At 38.4% G+C, this 18,953-nt stretch overlaps 1 protein-coding gene across 5 annotated transcripts in view; it reads right to left on the bottom strand.

Moving 5' to 3' along the window:
* LOC135470390 (transcription factor GATA-3-like) overlaps positions 1 to 18,953 on the bottom strand; it is a 58,032-nt gene that overhangs the window by 25,307 nt on the left and 13,772 nt on the right. For 2 of the 5 annotated variants that reach the window (XM_064749307.1, XM_064749303.1), the window contains exons 1-2: positions 5,615 to 5,686; positions 4,107 to 4,979 (exon numbers count right to left, since the gene is read on the bottom strand). In XM_064749307.1, coding sequence (XP_064605377.1) covers positions 4,107 to 4,344 — 238 coding nt within the window. In that variant the 5' untranslated portion in view covers positions 4,345 to 4,979; positions 5,615 to 5,686. Of the gene's footprint in view, positions 1 to 4,106; positions 4,980 to 5,614; positions 5,687 to 5,916; positions 6,003 to 6,107; positions 6,132 to 18,953 lie in introns of those variants that run through there. The other 3 variants (XM_064749306.1, XM_064749305.1, XM_064749304.1) reach the window with 3 other exon arrangements.

Genomic DNA, 18,953 nt, shown 5'->3' on the forward strand with positions numbered 1-18,953 from the left:
TTTGACAGGTTTCGCACTGTTCCGCGAGTTTTTAAGACATGGGTGTTAAGTTCGTCAAGCTTTCCCAGAGCCTGATAACTCTGGATTTAAGACGGCTGCGTTGTCACTAGACCTAGGCTTGCGGAGAAGGGGGCATTGGGAAGGAAGCGACGGGTGACAGCCCTGCCACTTGCATAAGTACACTTGGATGAGTTCAGCTAAAACCAAGCATACGCACCGTTTCGGTAAATCTCTGGAATATATCGAATTATACACAGACACAGCAGGTCTGACGAAGAGTCATCTGTTTTGAGTTCACAAGATGACTTGTGTAAACAAGGGTCAAATGTACCAGCTACAAAAAATCGACGAATCTTTGTCGGAAATTTGAAATTAAATGCTTTCAGAAATAATACTTTTTCTTCTAGACGTATGTTACCGTGAAACCATATCTGCTCTTTGGGTTAATTTATATTACACAGAGCTGATCTATGCTCCAAAATTATCTTAATTTTCCGAAGTGAAAATATATCCGTTTTCAAAGGGCCAAGAAGTCACAATCACAAAATACTGACACAAAATTCTACATAAAAGGTTTTACTGCAAAAAGCAGTTGTTTTACTTGTACAGAAATCTTAATCCAAAAATTTTATTTGGCATACATGTACTTCAGGTTTGTGTGCCCTATGACGCACAGCTCATAAACAAATTAATATAGTTTTCGTGTGAAACGATATGTCGTGGCAAAACTAATAAACACGTTATTATACCTGAGAAAAACATGCATACAGTCTTGTTTTACTTTCACTGCTGTGTGTGTGCTTGGTAGATATAAATCAGTGTAGCATCCACCCATAATCTGTTGCATACAAATATCGTATCAAAATGGAACAAATCAAGGTATTATATTAATACGTCACGCGACCAGCATATAGCATAAATAAGATGTCGTGTGAATTTCTTAAGATATGCTCTGCGCAGCTAATATAAACTATGGTTTATTTTTGATTTCATTTATGTAAAATTATCTTTACGGTATGCATAACTTGTTCACTATGACGCCGCACTTTAAACGTTTTTTCTTTCACAGAAATCATATTATTATACAGTTGACATTTGGTTTCCCGTAATACCCCTTCCCTTATACCTCATTTAACATCTGTGGTAAATTTTCCACTGTTACAGAAGAACAGCCATTCATCCTAAATTTCAGTTAGGCTTTACAAATGTCGCAAAATAATATTAACACGTCTAAAATAATAACTCTTAAGTAATTTAATAAACTTGGCAAAAGGGGTGGATTGCCGCAAATTGGTTTATTAGAAGTGGTAAATGTAAAATAATTTACAAGGAGATGAAAAATCGTTTAGTCGATTTTACGGAGATAGTCATCATGTTATAATTGGCGTTATTTTAAGATATTGGCGTTTGGTGGTTAGAATTATAGATAATGTGTTTAACATGATTGGTTCACTTAAACCTGAATTAATTAGTCAGTACTGTAGAACATATCCAACGACGTTGTACAGGTACGACAAAGTCGAGATCGGCCATCATGAATAGAGTTAATGATTATCATGGCCAGGTGAAAAAAAAAATACTGACTAAGCGCTATTAGTCTGCCCTAATGTTCTACTGAATATTCACTAGCATAACACCGCCAGACATCTCAGGAGAAAAAAGGCTTACAGGGAAAGGTGTAATTGTTATACCGAGGAATAATGTGTAGGTAATATGTAGCGCGTTTGTCATTTTTAATAAATTAGGCAACTGTTTATTCCCGTTAGTTGGTGTAGTCGTGCCTCACGGATTACCACAGACTGTCCACGTGCGCCCCTCACGCTGGAAGACGTACTGGTCGATTAGTAATCAGGATATAGGGTTGATGGCCATGTCACGAAAACTTTGTAATACAGCGTCAAGCGGCCCTTGGGTGATATAGACATTTATCCCCAAATCATAGCCATAAGTGAAGTAGGCTCCTAAATTAACCCTAAATACAAGACCTCATTCCTGCAAGCCAGACCATTTGCGCGGAAGTCTCTACTCCAGCCAAATCTTTTGACAGTCCCGCGACTTTAAAGTTAAACCCTCCAGCCCTTCCTCGGTCGCCAATGGCCTCAGATGTAGAAGAACATCTAATACGACTGAGGATGCTTCTTGCTTTTAGTTTCAAGTGTGTCTATGCATATTTGTGCGTTAAACGGGCAATTATAGTCTTCGGCCCAGTCAAACGTTTGAGAGAGTGAACATATCCCCCAAATACGTCAAGTTAAATTTCCTCAAATTAAATGACTGCATGGCTCCAAACCGAGGTCTGCCACTTGTTGGATTTGCTCGTCTTTCAGAATGCCACTTCCGTCTAGAAAATTGTAACTGAATCCCTGCTCTGTAAACCATGTGGTTTTAGAAGCAGGAGTCTGGCTTTAAGAAGTGCCTCCCCCTCCCTCCTTCTCTATTTCCCTATTAAGCCCCAGTTCCTCTATCCACTACCCCTCCCTGCCCTGTCATCGCCGCAGTGACATGGGAGGGGGTATCGCCTATCATCTTTCCCAGCAAACGTCTTGGACATTCCAAGCGGTTGACACTTCAAGCCAAATTAGCGCCTCTATAAAGTTTTGCCTAATTTTTTTCCCTTGAATGAATCGATACTAAAGATCTACAATAAGGAAAATATATCATTTTTGGGTGCAGGACAAAATTGTTAAATGATTTATTTTAAAAATATATTATTGAACATATTTATATTTTTGACATATTTTTTAATATTGTATATATATATATATATATATATATATATATATATATATATATATATATATATATATAGCCCTATCCTATTTTATTTCTTTGTGCTATCGTTTTGACTAATAGATTCTCCAGAATTCATTTTACCATGGTAGAGTTTAAGTCTCAGCAGTGTTACTAAATTCATTGCCACTGTAAGATTTATAAAATTAACCTTTTATTCTCTTGAGAAGCGACAATTTATGAACGCGCTTAACGTTATATTTAAAAAAAAAAGAGACCCCAATACCCTTTAATAAATGGAAACGTAAATTGTTCGGATAGCCTCTGCAATTTATAGAAACTCAATCCTCCGAAATAGAGTGTAGGGTTGAGAATGAAGGTCCCCGGGCGGCCGGGTCTCTCGACTCCCGGCAGCTGGGCCTTCATATATGTCCCAGACGGGAGTTCCATATGGCCGTCTAATGTGTATAAATTCTCAGGGAATTTAATCCCCATCTACGAGGCTAGTTTATAGTGTTGTCACTGCAAAATGTGGGCTTACTTTGACCTCCTAAAGTCGCTAAATTTAAACGTACCAGTAAAAATATTTAGTTTGTTGGAAAACACATACGAAATAGCTCACACATATTCTCCATATTTGTGCCCAGTTCAGCTGTGATTAGGCTGAATTTCTTACAAAACTGTCATCAAGTTTTGAAGCTTAGAGACTTTGAAGCTTTGACTTTTTCCGTAGCTTTGAGACTATATATAGTATATTTTGGCCACAGAATAATTAGAGAATAATTTAGATTTCACAGCTTTACATTTATTAAAGGAACAATCTGTACACATTTTAATACATAAAAACATTTCCTGGTTGGTCATGTATTTTATAATATCTGATCGTTTCCGATGCATTTTAACAACAAACTAATTTGAGAGAAAATGAATTTTTGAAAAGCATAAAAATATAGCAAATATATACACTAAACATATATACCCACTTTAAAGTAAACCCGGTCATTTTTTACACAGTCGATTAAGAAAAATAATTAAATAAATAAATTCTGAGCTGTGCCACAGAGTCACAGACTTATCCAATTATGGCGTGGCTTAAGTTCCAGAGACTGCCGATGTGATTTTTTTTTAGGCGAATTAATGTTGGGGTATAAAAGCCACGGCAATTTGATCCCGCACTTTAATTCGAGATATACTTCTGTTTTATGTTTTTTATTTGCGGGCTTCTGTTCGAGAAGCCGGTCGTGGACCAAGATCTGCAAAAGTTCGTCATACTGAATTGCAACAACGTTACAGGGAAATCTCTGAAACTTTGCTAAACAAGTGACTAAGGTTGTCATACGTAAAAAGTGAATGATACAACATAACGAAAGACTTACCGTGTGGGGAAGGTCTGTAGCTGTGAACAGCCCTTGCTGCCGCGGGACTAGCATAGTAACTAGCAGCGTTAATATGCGGGTTCTGGCTATCCAGAGAGTGTGGGAAAAACATATCACCCATGTCCTCTGGGGGTAAAATCCCGGGGGTGGCGTCCAAGGCGTTGCCTACTCTTGAGGGGTCGGCCCTGTACCAGGCCGAAGCATGTTGCTGATCGCCTGAACCCACATCACCCATCATGATTAGGCAGGTCTGGTTAGGTCACAGTCCGAACCACTGAGATATAACTTAACTCTCGAACCCCTGTCTTGTTAAGAGACGGGGCGATTGACAGAGTGTTTGAACCCCTCCTAGAGTCAGCGACCTTATGAATATCAAAGTCGCCTCGTACTGTAAAAGGGCAGTACAAGTAAACACTTAGCAGAAATCCCCAAACAGATCTGTAACAAGCCGAGTTCGTATCTGTGGCGGAGTGGTGTAGTGCTAATCGTTGTCACTCAAGTCCCATCAAGACAGTGTCACTTGTAGGGCTTGTCGCTCTTGAGTGGAGTTGTCGCTCCTCACAGCCAGGTGAAATTACTATGCGGTGGCTGGGTCGTATATACCTATGATACACTCACTCTAATGTTTAAGACCTCTTAGCTTCGGGACATGTAAAACAAAACCAGCTTATTCAGTCTGGCTGTATCTGGGTTGAAGCTAGATCTCAAGTAGACAGCTGATGGGAGCCGCACTTAAAAACTTCACAAGTCTCTTTGCCTTTCGTCGCCTTGAAGGGAGTAAATATTCCACAGTCGTTGTAGGTGTGGAAGTATTCTCACTTTCCACTTCTGTATATCTTAACCACTGTGCTCCTCTTTACAGTCGTTAATGATCTGCAATAGTAAAGAAATATAAATACAAAGTGGGATCAATGGATCAATAGCGTTTGTCTGGGGTTAAATAATAAATCAGGGTGGCTTAGACGGGGCCCGATGAATAAGGATACTCTCGATAATAATGAAGGGCACATACAAGTAGTCGCGGCATCGCCACTTTAATTTTTCATAAGATCTACAGACGGACGCGCTAGGCATAAAGCAAATAGTGACTTATTAAGAGAAAATATAAAATAGATTCGCACGGAAGTCAGTAATTAAGACCACGTGGTTACGTCCAGCGGCAATTTGGCCTACACAATAGCATGCTGGCATCAAAAGCTTTTCCTAAAGCAAATCGAAAAATAATTTCTGCTACAGAAATCACACAAGCTGCTTTAGAGCAAACTTTAGAAATGTCCCTTTTTACAAGGTAAAAAAACACATCCAAAAGTGTAAAAATAACAGAAAAAAACGGACTCCTGTGAAAAATAGTAGAGTGTGACTTGATTTTCAATCAGTCAAACACACACAAAATCATCAAGTAAGAATTGTCTGTGGCTTATCATCCACACTCCATCAAAGAGCCAATCGCAAAAGCAAGGATCACCTCACGGAAAATAACATTGATATAATCGGAAAGGTTAATCTACCATCGAACAGTCGCTGTCATCTTTTGATAATACACCCGGTAGCTACAGTCCATATTTACGCTGTGTGTACTCTCTTCGCTGATAACTCCGTATATACGGGCCGTATCGTTTGACTGACAAGTTCCCAGACCACGTGCTCAATGCAAATGCTGCGCTCTGAGTGGCTGGATTCGAGACTTGACAAATGCTCCGTTTTTCCGCACACAGACAAATGCGCTTGTAGCCATGCGTAGGCCTACAGTGTGGGAATGAAAAAAGGCTAACTTCTTCAAAAACAAGTTGAATCCTACTATTTCGCTCACTTCGTATTTTTTCCACTGGGTTCTGCCAATTTTTCCAAAGATTAAAAACACCTCCGTTTACATGCTTGTCAATCCGCTCCAAGTTTTTCCCGGTCCCAGTAGCGGTGATGACATCGCCCAGTAGCAGTGGCTACGAGATGTGATGGCTGAGTTAATATATCGTGAATAAAGGGAGTGAGAACTCTACGCACCCTAGTACAAGTATGCGTTTGTTGCGAGCCTGTTTTCGGCACTTTCTCCCATCCCGCTGGCGCCAGACAGCCAGAGAGTAGAGACACTTATGGCGCGACAAACGAATTAATGACCAATCATGATGCGCATTACATTGTTGATATTGACATAATGGCGTCGCAGGCCGCGAGATCTCCGCCCTGATTGGTTTAATATCATACTCTCGATGATTCAACAATTGAAGAAGTGTCAATCACCGCGCTGTGTAAACTAACAACTCTCTTGTACACATAAATTACCCTTCCGCATGACGTTAGCCATTTTGTGGCAACCGTAAATACTATGGAGGGACGGTATACGCAAAGAGCGAGCGGATTTGGACGAGCGAAAATGAACAAGGGGGCGAGCTCTTAAGCCACGCCTTTTCAGCCTTCAGTATTTATAAGGCGCATGGCTTTCGGGTTGTGAAGGGTCCGTCCTCTCCCATCTTTAGCTAAAGCCAGGCAGCGGGAACTTTTATTCGCAGTTACTCAAGTGTGTCGATCTGTCAACCAGCCATTGTTGTGGTGATGATGAGGCCAGGCTAATAGCCCGAACACAAGTACCACACCGACAAGGGCTGGAAAAAAAGGCAGACCTTCTCTCACAATACCTGTTTGCTTTACACATAGTCGCTTCATTTCACACTGCTTTTTAATAAAGTAGCCTCAAAAGAAAAAGGAACATAACGATCCATAAGCTCCATTGCAGTATGTTATACGGATGCTGTGTGCTTAACAAGTTACCCCCAGTGAACGAACTTTCCTTGAGGACAAGGGAGATCTGTAGAAAGATCGGCAACCTATATATGCATACACCAGTTGAGCGTACAAGGAATTATCATAAAAATCCCCACCAGATTTGTTCATATCACTCTGAAGTTGTAGATTAAAGTTCGATACATGCAATTATAAGATAGATCGATTTTATTGATTATTGGCTGTAGACAGGTTGGTCGTTCGCGAGTCGCCACGCTGAGATGAAAGACTGGTTCTTGTGCCGATCAAGATAAACTCCACCACTACAAACACCATTGCTGGTTTACTGCCCGATAGAGATCTGAACGACTATGTTTGAAAGGTTAGATACTCGGCCATGAAATCTACCTACCTTTTTGCTTATGTACATATGCGCATGTTTTCGGACTTTAACGAAAACAAAGCGCAGATGTATATACTTAAAAATCTGTTGTAACAGTTGATTTTTTTCGCCTGTTCCCAAACTATAAATTTGATACCGCTTTGGAATAACCCTGAAGTGCAGGAATTGATAACATCCTCTTTAATATATCCGTTATTTTCGGATTGCTCATTAATATTCATATATATATATATATATACTAATTTTATCTCCTGCGATGTGAAACGCAGCAATCCAGGGAAGAATGTTTTGAAGAGCCAAAACACTCGGGAGAGAAAGAGAAAAAAAGAAAAAAAAATGTTCGTCGTCCTATCCCGAAAGCGGAAAGAAAAAAAACGTCTGAGGTTAAACACCCTACGGGGGTATTTTGAATGTGCAGTTCGAAACTAAATATATAGTCTATGTGGTTCACGTGTCAGTGCATTTTGTATACCAAACGGAGTATTATAGACTGTTGGAAGTCACAAGTCCGTCTTGACGGCGCCTTTTCCTCCACCCGTTTCTTTAAAACGTTCAAATTATATCCCCGGCACTTGGAGCGCTCTGACACTGCCTGGCTAGCTGCATAGCCAGTCTCTCAGCCATGACATGAACACACCGCTACCCTGAGTCGCTACGGGGCACAATCTCAGACCAATGATATGCATAATGTCCGCTTCACGCATTCATTGCATACCAGTCCACACGAAAACTACTTCTGACTAGGCGGGACGTGTCCTATTAGAAAGAGGAAACAAAATAATTTTCTATGGCTTTATGTGTATATTTATACATTTCTCTGTTCTTCTTTTTTTTTGTATTAAAATTTCTTTCACGTGTATGCATGTCCTTAAAAAAGAGGTGAGGTTGTATTTATAGAGCGCCCACGCATGAGCACTGCTGTGTCTATTGTGGATTCACATTGTGTTTTATATATTTGCAAGGATCTTGATTTTCAGCTACTAGCGACGCAATGTTATCTGCTTGTAATCGTGAGGTAATTTTCAGTTGTTTATACCATGCAGAATTCTTGAAACTATCCAGTGGCCCAAATTTGTGCAAATTTAACCAGTATTTACAGCTAAATGAACTTGTTGTCCTTTGGGTTCAACCGCTCAAAACAAAACAAAAAAATATTGTTTTCGTCCTCCACGTTGATCTCACCGACTTAATCCTGTGTTAATGCAACAAGATTACAGCGCAAGGATAATATTTGCTTTTCGGCACGATCCCCACTTGTCTACCAGTCACAATAGTTACTCGCCCCTCCGACACACCCTCTTGCACACTGAAGTGGCTGCATGTAAGTGAGATTATAGCGCAGTTATACCCGGGTTTTGCGAGACAAGTGCTTCCCTCAAAATGGGCATCGAGTGGGTACTGCTTCTAGGGCTATTCAGCTCCTCAAAGCCAACGTCTAATTGAAATGAAAAAAATATCACTGTATTCAACAAGTAACACTTGACAAATGGCAAATTGTTAACATTAATCGCAGTCCACATGCCTTAATGCTTGCCTTGAAACACTGGTTAGCTTCATCTAAGATCCAACAGTATAACAGTTAACACAGGCAATTGCTTGTGTACTTGATAAGGGTGTATGCATATATCAGATGTAATGAATACACTAGAGCTATATAGAACATCAACCTGAAAATTGAATTGGCAGATAACATCGGTACAATTGTGAAGAAAAGTAAAATACTTCGGATTATACTTAATTTTTCGAGTTTAGTTTCTTAAATTGTATGCTCTTTTTCAATCATTTCTGTTGAACAGAGTGAATAATCGAAAAAGATAAACATGGTTTATTTAATCATGCAGTGATGGCGAATGCATGGGAGGAGATTTTCTTAACGACTCCGGAAGCGTGTAATTATTGATTTTTGACGTATGCTTTTGTCAATTTTCCAATGATATCAATGAAATGAGCTGTCACTTTTTAGTAACCTTTCAACTAAAAGTGGCTGTGGAGAGAAATCTGGTGGGAGGTGCCCACCCACACTCCAGGGGTGTGGCGAGCTCCCCATGCGGCGGTCTTACTCCACTGGTCTCCCCTCAAATCTAGCTCTGGCCAGGAACGACAAAAAGGGATATAGAATATCATCTAATTAAGTGTAATTATAAGCACTAGCTCCGGATTTGGCGCCACAGTCGGTCATTTCTGACATCGCCTGCGGGAACTTGTAACCCTAAGCGCTTCCCCTGTCCGCACCAACATCAGAAACAATGCAACAGCTTACTAACTGCATTTCTCATTTTTTGTGTTACACTACTTCACACAGGCCTGGAATGCCCCCTTCCTTATCTCCGCCGAGCGTGTCATATAAAAACTATTTTCCTTTCAAACGTGCCAATGTGTATCCTCAAACAAATACTCAGAAGGGCGTCAACCCCCTTCGGAGACATGGGAAATGCATGGAAACTCGTCGATATATCTGACAATGTTCTGATCAAACAGAAAGTGAAGCATTATAGAACACGGTTGTGTTTCTGCAACTTCATATAGTTTTCTAAAGAACTGCTGGCGTTGATAACTAAACAAGACTGTATCTATGCGTCGAAGCAGACATTTATATACCAGCCGTAAACCAATATGGACGTTCCAGATCAACAATCGAAAGGCCAATTCCCAAAGCAAACCACCAAAGAACTAAGAAAGAATATACAGTTCGAAATTATGACCGAATTATGAAGATTGAAGCAATAAACAGTAATATATACTTATCATCAGTGATGACTACCAAAACCGTATGCAAAGAAACGTGACCCACATCAATACGTCAGTAAAATCTCCAACTGTTCATATTATGATAGGGCTAGTACATACTTACCTTGAACGAAAATTCCCACCATCAGTGTAATAATCTGATGAGGTCGTGTATCACGTTTAAACTGAATTAATATAAGCTCACTACTACGAGTATGATATTTGATTTCTTTCATTGGGGATTTACGCTGTACTCAAAAATATTTCATTTATACGACGGCGACCAGCTACGAGTCTGATATATCTTCTCTACGAGATACACACACACTCAAAAATATCTGAAAAAATAAATCGATTATTGTCCTTAAGTAACACTTGAGTAATGGATATTGACCATGGATACATTTTTAAACAAAGAAACGAATAAACAAGGCGGAGCTAGCAACAGTCAATAATACTAGTTTACAGCAATTGAAAGGAAACGCTACCCTAGCGATTGTGTCGTAATGGGCCATGCTCGGGTCCTTTTTCCTGCGTGCGGTATTGCATGTAACCAGCCTATTATATGGAGCCATGTTTTTTTTTTTACATCTGTAAACTACGTACAGTTTCAGTTCTCATAAACGATTTGTGTTGACTCGTATACTTACACAATGTACAGTTTTTAGGCACCCGTAATGAATTTGTAATGATTATAGACACTAAAGGCCTGTCACACAGCCACGCGCTGCAGAGAACAATTATATGCCGAAGGGAGATTAAGCGTCTGGTAGAGGGGAAGTAACCCGTTCAGCGCCAAAGCCCGCTTATGTGCTTCAACAGCAATACAACCTGATACACAGTATGTAACACAGCCAGTAAACCATGATGCAGTGTGCATTACAACTTGCTGATATCCATATAAATGTACAATACTCCTCATCACTAGATGAAGAGTACAAGGTAATTTTGAAAAACCTCCATCCAAAGCAACGACATTTGCACACCAAGAAACATATTTACACGGCACTTCCACTGTTGAAATCAGTATATCAATGCTGATTTCTTAAAGCCACCATCTTAACTGTTGTTAAATTGGCTTATTTTGCACTGTGTATCCCTATCGATTGTATTTTCAGCAATATATCCCTCACCGATTAAAATGAAATAAAAAGAAATATCCTATGTGTCACTAATATTTTAGATTACCTCTGGTTTATGGCATAGTGCATTATTTTTTACATTTTCCTATGTGCATTCCTCTGTAGCATATACAGGCAGTTATCTTTTGTAGAGGGAAATTTCAGTTGGGCAATGTAGTTATGTAAACGTATATTTACTATTACCATCAAAAGGGAAAGCCAAAATTATATTGTCTGATGAATAAAGTAACATCATCACTATCATCGGTGAATATCTGCTACGCGAGTTATTTCCCCCTGGAAATGCACAGTCGGGTAACTTTAATTAAAGGCCGGTTTCATCAGTATTAAGCTTTTGTTTAGTTAATGTAAAAAACAAACAAACAAAAACAATAACAAAAAAAAAAAACAAAACAACAACAACAAAGCAATGATTCCAGATTTATATGGAAACTTCACAATGTGGTCCTCATCTTGAAACTTATATAACGTACGTTTTCTAAAATAAAGCAAGATGCACATTCAAAGCTCTGCTGATTGTGCTCATAACTTGCAAGCGCACCTTTTCAACTCGCTTTCAACCTGTGAGACTTTAAGGCTTTCTCGGTTACGCTGCTGAGGTTCTTAGTGGGGAACAGTACTCAGAGTTGCTTGCCCTTTGACTGCAATGGGTAATGCGGTAGACCTCTAGGTGTAATGAATTCCATCGACCAACGTATACAACGTTTTTTTTTAAGTTTTGCAAACGTAGTTGCTCATAATTGCCTCATACTTATACACGAAAATGGGATTGTCATGCATGCTTTTGAAAAGAAAAAACAAAAAATAACAAAAGAAAAAACTGGTATAGCACACGGATCGACATCTCCTAAGCTATATATGAATGAAAGACCACAAGTAAGCAACAATACTACATGTATTTGTAAGGTCTATACCTTCAATGTTATATTTTTATGATGAAATTTTCATACCGATAATTGACATGAACATTAGTCTGATTTAGGGAATAGAAATTCAGCATGCTTTAGATTTGCCTATACTTGCCGTATGGAATTTCCGACGCAAGTAACAATTGCATGAGACAATCGTTTCATGTACACCGTGCTGACATGTTTCCATGCTTCATTTTTGTGGCATATTTTAACAGAGATTAGATGTGTCAGTGGTTGATTTGAAGATTGTGTTATTCGATTATTTTTTAAATTTTATATCAAAGAATTAATGTCCACATTCTGTAACAAACTGCATGATATTCTCTACGCATGCTGTCGCATGGCACATGTATTTGAGAGATATGCCCTATAAACTTATACAATTGCAAGATTATGCTGATGGATATAACAAAGCACATTTTGAATACACGTGCATGTTGAAAGCAACAGCGATTCGCACTAAATGTGAACGTAAATATACACTTACATAATGTATGTACACATACAACAGGACCCACAACGCCTGAATAAAAGTAACTGTATGAATTATATATCAGGTAAAGGAATAAAACCAAAAAATGGGAATACACATATAATGCAATATTTGAAGGACATTCCTCATTTCTAACTAGTATAAATATAGAGTATGGTATTAAACTGGCGTCCTATAAGTCATTATTGTATTTTTGTGACGCGAAACATAAAGTCACGCCCAAATAAGTAAGTGTTATCCGTTCAACAAAGAATCTCTACATATATATATGTATATATATATATATATATATATAGGCTTAGGCTCTTAGAGATATGCCTATACATGTGTAAATGCAGCTGAAGCTGCCGCAGTAACTTCCGTACATGTGGGATAAATGAAGCCTTCATCTGTTAGTATTAGTAAAGGTGATATTCAAAAATTAATCGCGCGTGTTAATTATTTACCACTTATCGTTAGTTCGGAGATAACAGACCTATTGTATGTATATAAATTATCAATGACATGATTGTAAACTAAAAACAAATTATAGAATCTGATATAACTGCCCAGTATTGGTATTAGTATCACACCTAATTGCGTTATACTTTCATCGCCTCAAAACTATGAAACAATTATTTACATGCATGTTTATAAATATCAATACGAAGCTCTGAAAAAAAAAATATATGACCAGAAGATAATCCAAAATATCAACGCTTACCGTCAATTGAGGAGCACTGGGCTAGCCTTTTAATATGCCAGATACTAACAAGATCTGGTCGACCCGTTCACTGAAGTTCTTACTTCCAAAACGCTATCGCCGACGATAAAACCCCGTCGATGGCTCCTGAGATAGTCGGGCTGAATGCTTAAAGTCCCGTGGATTGGATTAATTTATGTTCCCATGCAAAGGCTTCCGATTGATATCTCTTCTGATTGGCCGATTCAACATATTGATTTTAACCCAGGCCTATGCAAATAAGCGAACGATTCCAAGAACCCAGAGAATGGGGCTCCAGCGTTAATTCTTTCTTATGCCAATTCCTTAAAACAAGTCCCAAACAGCTTTGACCATCATTAATCGAGACGAGGAGTAGCTTATGCTGGACAACCGACCCGACACGTGTTGTTGGTATATGGCTTCAAACCTTAAATGAGATCTAAAATGTTATATATGATCGTCTGTAGACGGCATAGTATCAATTTCCACAAATGTCTGTGAGTATCATAAAAGAAAGATAATTTTATTCACATCCTAAAATACAAGTTTTTATTATTTTTATTAGTTTAATCAATTCATTCCGGCAATGAAATAATCTTTCGCATCTAATGTAACATATACATAAGAAAATGTTTTTACTCCTATGTACACATTATTTTAAATACTTTCATTTATGCATGTTATATTAACCAAGAAAATCTTGCATAATAATAATAATGCTTCAAACTTATGTCCCACATATAGACACGCAATAATATAACCATACATTACAGACAAGAAACTTGTCTATACTTGCTTCATGGTATCCATGGCAATGAACACTTCTGCAGATGGACAGAATGCTAACGAGAATTTGCCAAAAATCATTTTCCTGTCCTGGAAATAATTCTGAGTATACTTGCACAGACTTTCGACTGATATCTCTTATCATTTGAGAACACTTCCCGAACGCTATAATCTCCATCCTCCCCGTTTCCTTTCCTTTTCACATGTACTCGACACTTACGAGCACCTTCATCTCCTAACCTGTGCCTGAAAGTTGAATTATCTATAAACAAGACCCAGATCTCGCTTTTCCTCTATGCGTAATCAGCAACAATTGCGGACAATACCCACTTCAAATTTCAAGTGTAATTTTTTTCCCTGGCTCACGTGGCAGTTCACTTTAGCATGTATAAATCATATAAATAAAGGTAAATATATATCACATGTTCATGCAAGCTATATATGCTTGAATGCAAATGGGATTTTGAGTAAGAAAACACGCCAAGGTTTTAACAATTTCAAAGGCAAAACTGTAACAACCGTATAAGGGTTAAAGAATCGCTAACTTTATTAATTTTTATTTCCACTGAATTAGTTGTATAGGTAAAACTCCTTGTCGTTAAGCACACCACAATAAAGATAAAGCTATGCCAAAAGCTGGTTCATTTAAAACACGTGCTTTCTGATACTCGCAGATATATTTGTATGGCTATCAAGGAATTAATGTCAATGCCAAAGATTCATTGTACTTTATATGAATTCCATATCCCCAAGGCAACGAAACATTTTTACGTTGACTTGAGGGTTTTCTGTGACGCATTTGTTATCCCTTTTGGACGGAACTTCCAATAAGGATTCGGTTAAAAGACAAGGGATTATTTCGCCGCTCCTTTTCGCCCACAAGCATGTCCTGCTGGAGAAATTTGTCGTTTGTTATCTTTAATCCCGTGACATTTTATAAATTAATTGTTATTTCCATTTTAGTAAGATTAATAAAAGATGAATAGATGTTATAGTTTGAACCATTTGTAGACATAAGAATGTACTTTTTTTCTGAGGAACGTTGGTATTTCCACGACTCAAGACTAATTTGTATTAATATGTTACTTAATCAATGTTAAATAATTACGTCACTGAAAGTTGTTTACATATATATCAACTACATTTTGTAGATATCAAATTATGATTTAAGTACACTTTCCCACTTCAACTTTAACAAAGGCAGAAGATTTTTTTGCCAAAGCAATATCTTGGAATTCAGATTTTTTTTTTTTGGGGTAGTAAAAATGAGTGTATCCTGTATAACAGGGGATCACACTGCGTACACTGAAGCAAGTGCTTTAGGCCTAAATCCAGCGGTATAGAGGATGATCTTTGAAACAAAATGCCCAAAAGGTCCCGTTTGTGTTGAAAGGACATAAGGCGGAATGAAGAGGCACCAAATCGACATGCATCAACGGCTATCAGGGTAGGCATCGCCCTTTCGGGAAAGTATTGGATACCTTATCGATGCTCCCAAATAGAAAAAATTACAACACCTTGTCATATAATTGACAATATTGTCCGATAACGTGCCTCTGTATTTCAGTGATGCCCTAAACCAATAAATAATTCGAAGTTGAAAAAGACTGATAGTCACACTGTAACCTTCGTCTCTCTATCACTTACCTGTAAAAGTCCGGCCTTATCAGCGACTCGGCTGCTCCGCTTTTTAATCTCCTTGACAGTTTCGGGCCTGTTTTATAAATCGTATAAGCAACTGAAATATATCTGACGCTATTCCAAAAGCCACTGATCGATCGCGGGGCCCAATTTAATATAAGCGATAAAAATCGGTGTTGGTTAAATTGTTATTCTAAGCTCACTTTCTGCATGTGGAGCATATTATATAGCCAGGTTCTATATTCTGCGCAGACGCAGCTCGTCCGATAGTTCAGCAAATCCAACCGAACGTCGCTTTGCCCGTGGCTAATGGTGGCTATACAGAGCAATATATTGACATTCTCTTCTGAATTTGTTTCAAAGTTGATGTAAGGTTTGTTTCAGTTTGTAATAATGACTGGTCTGTATGATTTCATTTGAGAGCCTATATTATGTAAATCTTCAGTACATGTATTTACTTAAAATGTGATACAGAAATGTTGCGCCTTTAACCACTGCATGTGAATACCGAACACAGACTACTCTAATTCTTCTAAATTTTGGGACGGATATTAGTAGTGTTGAAAGTAGAATATTACATCGTCAAGATATGAGCATGTTGTTCATTAGGTGATTTAACCATGTGAGAAAAAAGAAACTCAATATTTCTGCTACAATTACATATATTGGCTAAAATGAGCAGACCAGGTGTCCTAAAATTAGGACAACTGGGCCTAGTAGTTTCATGGACAGCAGAGGCATTGCAAATGCATGTCGAAAATAATAAAATAAGACGACTATGCGGTCGTCATAAATCTCTGTAAATATCACTTATTTTATTCTAGACTGTATCGTTACTGAAGGAGTTCAAAGACTGTACGTGAAGTGGGACTGAAACTATTCAAATGTAGTTTAGGTCAGCGTTAAGAAACGGACAATCCCTTTATTCCAACGGCAATACCAATTAATTAAGAATTCATCTATATATTTTTATAGATAGAATGTATATAGATGGCGGATAGCATTGGGCTTTAGGCTATCAAACATATAAACACGTTTACCGAAAATAATTGCATTTTGGAAAATGAATTTCCAAGACATGCAAATTTGTTCGCAAATTACACTACGTTTTATATAGCTCAAGTAGATTTGTTTTATAAAAGCAATGTACTAAAGCTGTAAAAATTGTAATGTCTTTTCATCGCCTCGTTGCAGACACATTATCTGTGCTTCTATCTCTCCTCTAGGAAGGTATAGGCTACTTGGAACTTTTCAAAATGCCACTTCCACAAGCCAGCAGAAAAACAAGAAGCCAACTAAGTAAATTAATTTGCCGGCTTTTACCGGTTTATCGGATTTGGTAGCGGAAACCCCTCAGCCGCTGGTTATGAGCAAATCCCTTTAGGCATGTTTCCTTTAGATCTGCCAATCTGCCCAAGTCTACCTCAAGGCTCTTGAAAAAAAAAAGAAGAAAAAACTTTGTCCACTGTCGGCTAATGAGGTTGAATGAAATCTCTGACCATTGATCACCGAGTTGATCGATCAAACAAACAACACGGACGAGAAGAGAAGCTGACACTACCCGCTGTCCGGCTGTTTGTGGCTACAACAAGGCTTACCGCAAAACACAGACAACCCGGAAGTTCTCAAGAGCTACCATTCCTGACGCACATGCGCACAAGTGAACAGTGCTATTTTACCAAATATTGTACCAACGACGTTGTTGTTGTTAGGAATGATGTCATTTCAGTGCTTTGGGTTCATGGGGTGCATTTTTGAAATGTACTTGCTTTGCAGCTTTTACTACAGGTTTTTTTTTTGTTTTTTTTTTTTTTGTTTTCGTATTTTAAGTACCGATTACAAGAAGCCGCTCTACGGGGTATAAAGACTATACAACAACGACAGTAAAACCACAGCACTGTTGACCACAGTGTGATAATCTGAAAATGATCACACGTAACCGATGAAATTCTGCCTCGTTTTAATTAACGTCAGTTATGATTTTATTCTAACTGTTCATGTTTGTGTTACAATATCTCCACCATAGCTTAACCAGAAATCAGTAAAACATGCAGTAATGTCAGTAACTAGTTATTAGACCAGCTTATCTGGAATTGTTTCAAATGATGTCACATTTAATAATCGATGTCGAGAAACACATTGTTGTTGTTATTGCTGTGGAGGACGGTGTTCTTATTGCTCTGGACTGAAGGGTCATAGGCCCACAGAGATCAGTCGCAGCTTCCAACTGCACATCGATGGCTCATTTTTTTTACTTCAATATGAACAAACATGTGATTAACAAGATCAATTCTGGCATTATTTTTTACCTCTTACGTATAATTTCAATACTTGTGTACGTACTGATCCATGGGAACGATCTCACCCATACATAATACATATATGTATTAGAAGGCCTACAGACATGGAGTCCTATAATGCCGGCTGTCACAGTCTCCGGATTGTCAGGTGCATAAACTGTTAGTGGAGCAGGAAATCTACTGAAATATACTTCATTATCTGTGTTATGGGGTGTCGACAGGTCCGAATTATGTGTGTACTGAATCCAAAATGCAGAGACCAAGTGGCACAAGCGGCTCATGACACCTCACGTACTCACGAAATCCAACCATCTAAAGGACACACAAGTAAACGTGATTCCCAAGCCGATGGCACATTTATCTCTATCAATGATGGTCTGACAAAGATGCCATTGTTCACAACAATCGGGTAGATTACATCTTAACACCAGGTTATATGTATCCACAACTGTGGCTGTGGTTTGCCACAAAAGAATTTCCCTAAGTCGTGTGCCAAACATGTACGTAGGATCAACTGGCGTTCGCATGAAGGAACATACCAATTGTTGGTGTAGATAACGATACTTTACTGATGCATTCAGGACTGAATCTCAGTGCTACCACCATCCATAGATATACGTTTATTACATTGAGTTATCTAGCTGTGGTACGTTTGGAAGTTTTGCAGTTCGCATGCAGTTACGAATAAAAAAATAAATAAATAAAAAAAAGGTGTTAATCATCCGGCAGGAAAACTATTCCACAATGTTTTACTATATTATACAATTATTACTGACATCATATTGGGACAGGGCGAATTATTGAACTGCTATGGAAGTGCATTTGGATGGAAGAGAACGTATTTGATGCATATACCGCCCCAGGGCCCAGTACTAGGCGGAATTAGATGCAAATTCATTTTATTACAGCAGAATGCCATTAAGCTTAGATATCTTAGACAAACACTGCGTAAGTTGTCATACGAGTTTCATTTTTTCTTTCTTTCGTTACAGTGGTACAGATGTAAATTGAAAACCTTATAGT

The sequence above is a fragment of the Liolophura sinensis genome, chromosome 7 (assembly GCF_032854445.1).
Source record: "Liolophura sinensis isolate JHLJ2023 chromosome 7, CUHK_Ljap_v2, whole genome shotgun sequence".
NCBI classification, from domain to species: domain Eukaryota; kingdom Metazoa; phylum Mollusca; class Polyplacophora; order Chitonida; family Chitonidae; genus Liolophura; species Liolophura sinensis.